Consider the following 12,007-nt stretch of genomic DNA (forward strand, 5'->3'; position numbering starts at 1 on the left):
TTGAGCAGGACTTGCCGAGTTTGGCGAGTTTGAGCCAAACTCGCCAACTTGGCGAGTCTGCTCGCCAGACTCAGACGAGTCCGAGTCCGAGTCCGAGTCCCAAAGACTCGCCAAGCATGGCTTGGACTCGGACTCGCCGAGTTCAGGCGATTCATGGCGATTCCCGTTTCTTTGGTCAAACAAGGCCTTGTAAGGGAACCTTTACTAAGTGCAAATTATAAAAGCAGCAGGGAGTGAAAGCTGTTTCATATAACATTGTAAGATTCTTTCAGTCATAATCAGTAAAAGACAAAACAACAAATTTTCCTAGCCTTTGCACCTGCCAACACCAATGATCCATACTGGATTCCATTTTTTACATGAAATTATCTACTAATGTGGTTATATAATATAAATGTAGTCATCAGAAATTGTAAGAATGGGGACAGGGACAAAGTCCATATTCCCATGATGGAGTTCCCTAGTAGCTGTTGAATTTTCAGATATTAAATTCTGAAATTAATACTGTAATAATTTCTTAATAAACCACTTTCTCTTTAGCAGTGCCCTATTCTTCTTGACAATAAGAACCCTTTGGTTAAGGACCCTCATTTTTCAACTTTTAAGACTTTATAAAAAGAAATAAAAACCATAAGGAAACTGTTTTCATTTTAGCTTGGAGATTGGATTCCCTGGTCTATGCTTAAAGCAAGTCTTCATCTTGTGACTTCTAACAAAAACAATTAACACCATATTTTATTTATGGAACACGTCTCAAAATATAATTATGTAGCATCAAGTACACAATGACCTTTCCATGACAGCCAAATCAGATGCACAAAATCCCATCATTGCATAGAACCTAATGTTTTTTGGGTGGCCTGGGATGCAGGTACATCCCTGGATTCACCCGGGTACTGCCCGGGTGCCCAGGCAGTACCCAGGCCAAGCCAGGACCAGAACCCATGCCTGCAGGGAAGAACCCGACAACATACTGAAATGGGTTCTTGGGCGTCAAGCAATCAGGTCTGGTTGAATTATCTTCCATAGTCACACAGAACATTCTACACAGTTATCCTGTAAAATAAGATTGATTCTGTTTTTATCTTCACTGGCAATAATTTGCAAAGCTTCTGCAAATATGTGAGAAAAATACTACCTTCCTCTGACACTTTGAAAAGTTTAGGTATTATTAAGTGGTCAAAAAAGTTAACTTTGAGAAGTTTGTTGGCCCTCATAAGATGATGTCTGTAATTTTTCCCAGAAATTTCAGACTCAAGCAAAATTCTTGTATCATTTGTAGCAATCAATTGTACATATAGAATCTAGAGCTAGCAGACAGTGAACAACTTAAACAGTTGGCACATTCTTTTTTCTACTTATATTGGAACCAAATGGCACAACTATAATATGTTGTGCATGCATGCACGTATAGCTGAGTTTGTAGGCTGGATGATAACTAATTAGAATTTTGTGGGTTTGAGTGGTGACCTCACCTTTTCAAATATCTGGTGCAGATCCCGTCAGCTGTTTATGCAACACAAGTGGAGAGATTTGTCTAGAAGACCTTTGCACAGATATAGTGTCATAGAAGTTACTAATGCGAATGCATAGTGCATTTTTTCAAACAACTTTGGAAAGATTTGGCAGCACAGTATCCAATTGGGACAATGAAATAGAAAGTAAAAGAATGAATAATTGTAAAACCTTATGAGTGTTTGGAAAGACTGTTTGACCATGCTTGAAATTTTAAGGGATCAATAGTTGAAGGGCTAGCTTGGACAAAATACAACTTGGACAACCTACCACTTGTATACTTTCTAATTATCCTACACACGAGTGAATGTTCATCTTAGGAAGTCTGCATCCCATGGAACTACCAATCAAATTACATTTTTTAACATTGTCAAAAGCTTGAAATTGATACCCACTATTGACTATGAAGTGCATTGTAAATGTTCATCACTTTAAATCCATTCTCTCTGTATCAAAATGTTAGAAATAGCCACGAAAACTATCTTTATTGAATAGCTTAGGCAACAATTTTCTTCTTTATATTTAAACAGATTTTATAAGGGTGCATCACCATAATTTTTTTTCTTAGAATTCTTTAGAAGATGTATGACCTAACTAACCATTAACTACATAAATACATTTTACAAATTACAATAAGACCTTATAACTCTTGAAATAATTATTTCAAAGAGGATAACATGCTTTGAACCCACTACCCACTTGGGTGCCTATCTATCCATAGTAGGTCTCATGGACCCTTTCCTTGTTATAGAATGGGTGGGAGGTGCAGGGGGTGGCTGTTGATTGATACCAATATTGGCAAAAACTGTATCTGACAGGGATTGGTTCCTCACCAACCTTGAATGAATCGGTTGAAACTAAGTAGCGATTGGGCAAGGTTTGTTTTCCAATGGGATAGTGCATGCACCAACTCATGATTGATGTTGATTGAGTGCCTACCATGGATAAAGCAAGCGAGCAAGGCTGAATCTTTCTCAAATGTAGTGGGGTGTTATCCATTGTTGAATGTTAACCCCCATATAAGATCTAGATAGTAGGGTCCCTACTATATATAGGCTCAATAATCAGAAGGGTTGAACCTTGTTGATTGCTTGCCAACAAAAAAAACTCTACCCATGAGTGGGCAGAGGGAGAACTATGGTACACTCAATGTGTTCAAATTATTCTCCCAAGCATTATTTGGGCCAACTTGCCTTATAAGGTATGGGATTCACAAGATCTAGCTTGCTATTAATTGCTCTAGTTATTCACAGGTAGTCATATTTGAACTAACTCACAATGAAAAGAAGTGCTTGTGGTGCAGGAGCACCCAAAGACACAAATGAAGCCTAAAGAGTCTAATATCACCCATGAGGTGAAAATGATCATATGTAGTAGGTCGATAGGTTTGTGAGTCAATAAGACCCAATTGATGTAAGGCATTGTCATGGTTGCATTTTATAAGCCACCATGGACAAATGACCATGTGGATTAGTAGGAGTCTAGGCATGAGTCAGGCAATAAATATTGGTCTTAGAAACATCAGACCAATCCTTGGAATAGGCCGAATACACCTTGGAGTTGCCAAATTTGAAAAGTTGCAAGTTGACAACTTTTGTTGTCATTACAAAATGTTGTAAAAAAGGGTAACTAATCCTTCAACGGTTCCAAAGTTTGAAAAGTGGTTAGAAACCGTTAGGGAGGCTATATTAGGCCCATTTGGATCGTTTCTAGGGTTGTTGTTGTTGAAGTTGTTGAAGTTGGTGATGTTTTGGAGTTTGGAACAATACAATATATTTGGAGTTTCCTGAAATTTTGCATATTTGATGTTCTTTTCTAACCGGTACAGATTGGTGGATGCTTGAAACCAATTGGATGAGTTAGGGAAGTCTCTCACCTTTCATTTGAATCAAGTTTGAGGTCTTGTAACAATCGGGTTGTAGAGATCCATCAAAACCTACCCAGACTGGTCACAAACCCTGCCAGCACCAAGGGTTTCACTGAAAAGATGCCCTTAGTCTAACATTTTCACCAGAGGACCAAACAACCTGTGGGAAAATGTTAGAGGGGCCATTGTACCATAAGATTTTGGTGTTGGTTTGCAGGGAAGCTCCAAGCCCGAAGCGATTGAATTGACCCTAGGCGGGCATCTCTATGTGACCGCTTGAACTATAGAAGTGAAAATCACTTGTAGTAGACAAAGGAGATGGGATCAAGTCTTGAAACCTTGGATTTGGTGGTTTGACACCTTACCCCACCTTGCAGAAGAGTTGGTTTAGTCGAGGGACCAATACAAGGGGTACTTGCTTTGTAAATTAGGCCTAATTGGCTTAATTAGGTCTGGAAGGACAGTAAGGATATAGATCTTTCAAACTTGGGGTTAGTGTCTAATCTTTTGGGGAATTGTGTAACTTGATAAAGGGTATCTAAATCTGCCCTTAGCTTGTCTTGTCCTTTGAAAGTTTATTAAGTTGTGTGTGGAGAACTCAACTGGTAGGGCTACTAGACAAATAGGATAGTTGTGACACAAGTATCCCCTAACACATTTGACAGTCAGATCTTATGGATGTTTTGTGTTGGTTGGACCACCAATAGACAAAATCCAATAGGTTTCCATCCCACCAGTATCGGAAGATTGTCTACCATTCACACAAGGTTAGAGTGTTTTCATCCCATCGGTATTGGAAGACACTAATCCTTTATGGATCCGGTCACACAAATTGTTGTGTGAGTTGAGAACTTGGTAGGTGTGTTGTTTGACACCTTGAACAAACAAAACAACTTGATTTGGACATAGTAGTTGTGGGTGAGATAAGGTTATCACCTAGTTTGTTGCCTGGCTCTGCATCAGCTTGGCTATGAGGTTTATAGGATTGTGAAGGTTGTATTTGGTGAATAATCAATCAATCTTTGTGATGACTGGCACTATTTCTTATGCTTGCTTTATTGAGGTATCGGTTATGGAAACAATTGCCATTATTGGTGGGCACCAAAACCACATCTTGCTACTCGGTGTCCATTTGTTTTCTTACCATTTCCTTTACTTCTGTCATAACCCCTCCTTGGACATTGGATTAAATAAATACGATAATTAAAACATTTATTAATTAATATTTAATAATATTGGAAAATCGTCTCATTTATGAGACTTCACGATTTTCCTCTAATATATAATTATTAATGTTTATTATTATTTGTTATGATTATTATTTATTATTATTTATATAATAACTACCAAACAATTATAATGGAATAAGGCAGCGGTCATCAAAGATATGAGGAAATAAACATTAATGATATTAATTAAGATTAATAAATTAGTAATTCGAATAAGACACATATAATAATTAAGACATAAGACATGGACAACATCCACGATAACTGGTGATAAGACACTTGTTTTATTTTATTTAATTATAATCCTCATTTATTGTTATAAACTCCTATTATAATTCATTAATATCTTTAATTATGTATCCTTCTTTATATCATCAAACACCATATGTAGACTCAAGGATATCGATAATGGGAAGGAGCGATGAGCATCATACACCGATCTATATTCAAGAAAAGTAATAAGGAGTGAGTACGATTGCATACATTCAAGATATCTAAATATTAGGGTTGACTAATAATTTCCCATATTGATCAAATCATAAGATAATCTGCTGTTAAGATAGCGATTGGGGTGATTAATACTAAACAACGAATATGATGAGACAAAACTGGTTGCTACGAATAGATGTGACTTGTTTATGGAAAGGCATAATTAAGAAGGGACATGTCTCTTAGAATGCCACCCTTTCCATTGTGCATAATACTTAAATGAGTTCGAACTCAGTCAATCAAGGGGGGAAAAAGGTAGGAAAAGGGGGAGAGTCACCAGCAAAAGGAGTCTGGAATAATTCCGAAGAAGGGCAATACAGAATACCCCAGCATGACTAAATCTAATGGTACGCATAATAATAATAATGCCACAAACAGTGGTAACAGAACTCGGTATATGATTCAATTAGATTCACATTCTGGATACCTGGTAGACAATCATATATGACATACAATTATAATGAAATTATGATCTGTTAATAAATACTTCTGGCACACTGTTAATACAACCTGTTAAAATACACAATAGTCTCCAGCAATATAATGAACACTGGAATAAATAATTAATAAATTGCAATACAGCAATTGGTGAAATTATCGTATAAATAACATCTGAACAAATGTAATAATCTGTAAATTTGGAAGGAAGGATGGTAGATAGGTAAGAGGGTTAAGGTTCACCGTCTTAGTAGACCACTTATTGATGACAAAGTCTGCAATAAGCCAGGAGGGCTGAGATTCGCTCCTGGGCTTAGATTGGTGGAACTGATTGCTCCACTATGCTAACCATACCGTTTCCACTTTAATAACTTATAAGGGTAAGAGTATGATCAGAAGAATAAGACCCACGCCATGTAAGTAGGCCAAGAGGGCTTAGCATGGGTTGGCTGGGCAACCCAATCATGACTCAATTCCCAAAACAAAAATCTGCAACGAATTCTTACAATTTAATCAAACCATAAATAACCAAACTTAATATGTAAATAAATTCTGTACTCTTATTTATGGTATGGGAGAGGAGGCTCTAACGTACATACATCAGCCAATGTGTCTATAAATTATAAAGAGAATAAATAATTCAAAGACAGATTTACAAAGGGGATACATATGATGGGGAACCACCGATCAGAACACATCAGAATAGTATTGACCTTGATGGTATGCGTGGGGATATACTTTTACTGTATGAAATAATGTTTCCATGCAGAGGTTAATATTAATGAAAATATTAACATAGAGTGCAATATATTTAATAAGGATATCAAGTCAGTGGCAGACCAGATCTGACATGCGTCAGATCTGTCTGCCAATATCAGCCCCTAAACACATTACTAATTAGGATTGTTTATGTGGTAATAGTACAGTAATAATATAAAAGGATACTAGTAAATCCATAAATAATTGGTAATACTATTTAGTTGTATAGTAATAATATAAAAGGATACTAGTAATCCATAAATAATTGATAATACTATTTAGTTCATATATATATTCAAATCAGAATAAGAGTAATATAATGATGTGTAAATATAGATATCGATAATAATAGATATTAATAAAATAGTTAAGGCTACATAATACTTTAGAAATTACTTTATATCATGCAATAATTTATACAAATAATAATTAATAGATGCGTAAAGGATTTATATGAATCAGAATAAGATTGGTTATTTAATATGGTAAGTTAGCCAGTACTTGATAGACTAAAGAAAGATCAAATATCATAGATTTGATTCGTGTAAGATAGATTTGATTCTTAATCAAGTTAGTTTAAGTCATTAGTATTTTGAAAATAGATTGATTATGGTTAAATTAGACCAAATCCGATTAGGGGACATTACAACTTCCCTAGGGGTAAGCTCCATATTTAAATAAAAAATAGAATGATGAGTATTTTCTTTAAGGTTCTCCTCACCCCCACCCTTTAATATCACAATTCATGCAAACCAAAAGACAACAAACCTTAAATTGCTCATAGCTTCTAAACTAAAAGACTAACCTTGAATCAAAATTATCATATCTATTCCAATGTTCCATTGTTAAAAAATAATGACATATCCTAGTATAGTATAACTTAATAATTTTCAAAGCCGATGGTACCCAACCTTAACAAAGAACATACCACAAATCACAATAGATTTTCTTTATGAACTTTATGAGAATTGAATTGAAGGATGGCCACAAAATAGTGAGATGTTTTAGGTTTAGGGTGCAGTAAAGAAAGGTTTGGAACTCAGGATGTTTGAAATCTTATTATAGATTTAATATTCTATCAAAAAAATTGTTTTGTGCAGTGGTAATTCTTAACAACGATAAAGAAAAGTGAAAAAATCATTGAATTAAAAATATTTGTGCATCTCTAATAGTTTCCTAGGAAGTATTTTTATAGAGAACTTGAGAACCTTGTGTATTTTTGTACGATCCATGCTGTTCGACAAGTAGATTTAGCATCATAATGCATAAATTTCTTTTCATTAAATACTAGAATGGAATGCAATACCATTAGTTTTGAATGGTAATATGAGCTGATTCAGTGCATATGCTTTGTATTTGTTTTTCAAAGAAATAGAACACACACGCACACATGCACACACTGCACGCGCATGCACACACACTGGTTAGTTAATCTTGGAATTTTTAGCTTGGCTTGAGCTAGGGAGGTCACATTCAAGGGACCTCTTTCCATGGCATTATTGCTGTTCAAATTCAAGAGCTCAATGACCCAATGGGGGTTTGTACCTTGGTTGCAACAACAATATTATCATTTACATACCACACCACCATGCCTTTATTGATGAAAGATGAAATTAAATATTGAAATGTAGTATGGAGACCCTTTTAAATCTTTGTTATTAGTATTAGGCTATTGTTATGTATAGACAATTACAATGTACTTCTGTTCATATAAACTGTCGCACCTATGATAATATGACATATATAATGTGAATGTGAGTTTCTGCTCGTACAATGGCCTGACCATATTTAGAAACCTTGTATGTTGCATCTAACAATAATGAAAGCATTCTCATAACTCAGATCTGTGTGCAATGTTTTTCGTTTGTAGAGAACGGGTTCTTTACTTCTCATATGAGTTGGTCTGTATTATGTGCCTTTGAAATAGGAGAAGAGTAAATTAGATATAGGAATCTATAGCATGCACCAAGTTCAACTAAGTGATTGTCACTGGGTCATAAGCATGAAAATGCTTCATAAGTTATATTTGTTGCTGTCTCATCATATTTTTTTAATAAATACTGACTCTGGAATCGTGCCTTCCGTTTAAATTTTTCTGTATTGACAATTTATTAAGATAAAATAAACATCTTAGAAGAGGAAGGAAAAGGAGGATGCCTTGGAAATTGATCTTTGGTAAAAAAATTGAAATTCAAGTTTATTTTTCTTTGGCCTTACAAATATTAAACTGTAGGATCTATTTTATTTGTTGGCTTCATATTTAAGTGTAGTATCATAGCTTGATTGTATTGTTTTATATGCTACAATTCAGAGACATGCTCTTTCACCAATTTTCTTTTTTAATGATACCATTCTCATTGGCTTTCAAAATATATATTTGTGATTATTGAACTCTGTAATGCTACTCTGAACTCTGGAGTCTGGACAAAATATTACCAAATCCCTCATTTTTTCTAGCAGATTGATTTCTATTCCAAAGATCATTGTCTAATTATTATTTAGTCCAATCCTTTTTTTGGTTATAACTTGGTTATAATAACCTATTTGAAGTTTTTGGATTTATTGTTGTAGTAACCATCCTCCAAGGTCCTGATTCCTTAGTTTTAGACTTGTCATAATATTTTTGCTGGGATTTTGAAGGTCTTCTAATTATAGAGTTTTTTTGATAATAAGGTTAGCAAGAATTGCTATGAAACTTTAGTTAATTGCTTTCTCATCATGAGATAGAAACTTATTCGTATGCAAGAAAATACAATTAGTAACAATCAAATTCTAACTTGGAAGGCTAATTAAGTCTTTGCTTTGAAATAAGATATAACACTAATTTTACTTTTTGGTTTGGCTGTTATAAGAGTTGTTGTATATGCAGGAGATCTTGGTCAAACATTTGACTCAAATAGGACCTTTCAGCATTATTTAAAGACAAATGGACAGGCAGTTTTGTACGTGGGAGATCTTTCTTATGCAGATAACTATCCATTGCATGACAATAGGAGATGGGACAGTTGGGGACAATTTATTGAAAAAAGTGCAGCTTACCAACCTTGGATATGGACAGCAGGAAATCACGATATTGATTTTGCTCCTGAAATTGTAAGTATATACATCTCTATAAAGAACTGGCATTATCATTTGAGTTGGCTCGGATATCTTAGCTAAGAGTAATCTACATGGATGAGCTTGATTGTTTTCTTAGGTATCATACTCATGTAGATGATGGTTGTTTATTACATAATGTTTTGACTTTGACTGCTATATCTATTTTTGTTGATGATGTGGTCCTCTTTTGCTCTTCTGATGATTTAAAGAGGCAAATTCAAGCCCTTCTTATTTTTGTGAGATTTTCCAAAACTGACCTCTATTGTCAAGTCTCTTAGGTAACTACATAGTTGAGCTTGAAGATTTTCTTTGGATCATACTAATGTAGATGATAGTTGTTTATTACATCATGCTTTGACTACTGTATATGTTTTTGTTGATGATGTGGTCCTCCTCTTTCACTCCTGATGGTTTACAAGGGAATTCGATGCCCTTGCTTTATTTTGTGAGCTTTACCAGCTCATGTTCAAAGACAGTTTTTTTCTATTAATTTTGTCCAAGACAAACATTTCAATGGGCACTGCCAAATCAACCACCTTGATGGACACATAATAATGATCACAGATTATGCAATGGAGTATGTAAGCATACTTCTTCAAGAAACATTTTTCTCAAAGGAATGACCATCCACATAAAGGACAGATCAATGAGATTCTAAATTTAATCCAAGATCGAGACAATGTCCAATTGCAAAAGGAATGGAGGAAGAAGAATTGAAGAGAATAGTCTTTTTCTTCAACAAGGACAAATCTTTACTTCCTAGAATCTTATTAGAACCATTGGAATTGTTCAAAGAATGTAGATGCAAAAATCAAAAGGTCACCCAAATGAATGCTGTGGAACTACCAATCTGCCTCATCCTCAATAAGCAAAGGCTGCCTCTTAGATCACTACCAACCTTTAGTCCCGCATGATATGCTCTACAAAATCATAGCTAACTTATAGCTTCTAGATTCAATAAAGATCTTCCCAGGATGATCTTAGAGAACCAATCAGCCTTTGTCTTAGGCAAGTTGATACTAACAATATTATAGCAGTATAGTAACTGATATATTCACGCAAAATCATACTGTGTGGGGAGTCTTCATAAAATTAGACATGTCCAAATCCTTCCATAGATGTAGTTGGACTTGTTGGCATTGTTGTCATTGATGTCAACAAGAGTTGCAAGGATGTCAAGAGGTTGCAGAGATGCAGGTGTAGTAGGTGTGCATAACACGAAGACAGGTGATGTACAAATGGGTTGAATTCATGAGCTTCAGTGTTGGAATCGTAGTTTACATCAACCTCTTGATGTGTTGGGTTCATCGGATTTGATCTCTACATGGTACAAGTCGTGAAATGTTAAAAATCCCTGTGTTTGGCAGTTTTCGGCATGACTGTGTTTCTGTCTCAGCGACATTCTCTATTTCAGTGTGAGGAGGTCTTTCGGTGAGACTCATTTCTTCTCTTTGTGGCCTTTGTATGCTACACCGAAACAGATCTCCCCTTGGTGGGGCCTTGGCCGGGCCCACCTTGCCCAGGTGTTCGCTATGTGCACGTGTCAGCAGCTGGCTGGTCTGCGTTGGTTGTGCAGGTCCCCTCTCCTATGTGCTCGATGGTGCCATGTGGCGGTTGTGGGTTGGATCCTCCCGTTTGTGTGGGGACCGTTGAGGAAAGGTAGCAAATGTTCTGTTGGCATGACCTTGCCCTTCGACAGGACCAACATCATATCGGGTCGACACTCCTTGGTCACAGCAAAATGCTTTCCCCTTTGGTGTGGGGTCTGCTCGGGGCCACTCTGTCGGAGTGTATGTGTGTGCCAGGTGGCGGCATCTTGGTGGTTTGTGTTGTCATTTTATGACACCCTTGGTCCATCAGTGAGAACCGATCGGAGATATGTTCCATGGACCAGCGCTGCCCAGTTGATCAAGGAGAAAAGCAGTGAAATCATGGTTTGAAGTGTTGTCTTGTCGGAAGTTCCTTGGCCCTCTCTTTCTCTAGCTCGAAACTTCGGAACCCCGAGGTTCTGAGTTTCTTTGCCTTAGCTTCTTTCTTTCCTGCTCCGGAACTCCAGAACTCCAAGTGTCCAAAGTTCCCTTCCTTCCCTTAGCTTTTCTGTCAGTCTTCAACCCCAGAACTCTGGAACCCCCAGGTTCCAAAGTTCCTTGTCCAACTACGGAGACCCCGGTCCCCGAAGTTCCCCAACTACGGAGACCCCGGTCTCCGAAGTTCCCCAAGTTCCTAAGTCTTCTACCCCGGAACTTCGGAACCCCCAGGTTCTGAAGTTCCTTGTCCAACTACGGAGACCCCGGTCCCCGAAGTTCCCCAAGTTCCTAAGTCTTCTACCCCGGAACTCCGGAACCCCCAGGTTCCGAAGTTCCTTAGTCTTCAACCCCGGAACTCCAGAACCCCCAGGTTTTGAAGTTCCTTGCCCAACTACGGAGACCCCGGTCCCCGAAGTTCCCCAAGTTCCTAAGTCTTCTACCCCGGAACTCCGGAACCCCCAGGTTCTGAAGTTCCTTGCCCAACTACGGAGACCCCGGTCTCCAAAGTTCCCCAACTATGGAGACCCCTGCCTCCGAAGTTCCCCAACTATGGAGACTTCCGACTTGCAACACTTTTGGATGGC

The 12,007-nt window shown here is 37.0% G+C and overlaps 1 protein-coding gene across 1 annotated transcript in view; it reads left to right on the plus strand.

The window, feature by feature from the left end:
* The window catches only part of LOC131079724 (purple acid phosphatase 2), a 62,699-nt gene that overhangs the window by 20,738 nt on the left and 29,954 nt on the right, over positions 1-12,007 (plus strand). Inside the window, exon 4 of the mRNA XM_059216071.1 lies at positions 9,167-9,390. Within this exon, the coding sequence (XP_059072054.1) occupies positions 9,167-9,390 (224 nt within the window). The remainder of the gene's footprint in view (positions 1-9,166; positions 9,391-12,007) is intronic.

This window comes from Cryptomeria japonica, chromosome 1 (genome assembly GCF_030272615.1).
Source record: "Cryptomeria japonica chromosome 1, Sugi_1.0, whole genome shotgun sequence".
In the NCBI taxonomy this organism is placed as follows: domain Eukaryota; kingdom Viridiplantae; phylum Streptophyta; class Pinopsida; order Cupressales; family Cupressaceae; genus Cryptomeria; species Cryptomeria japonica.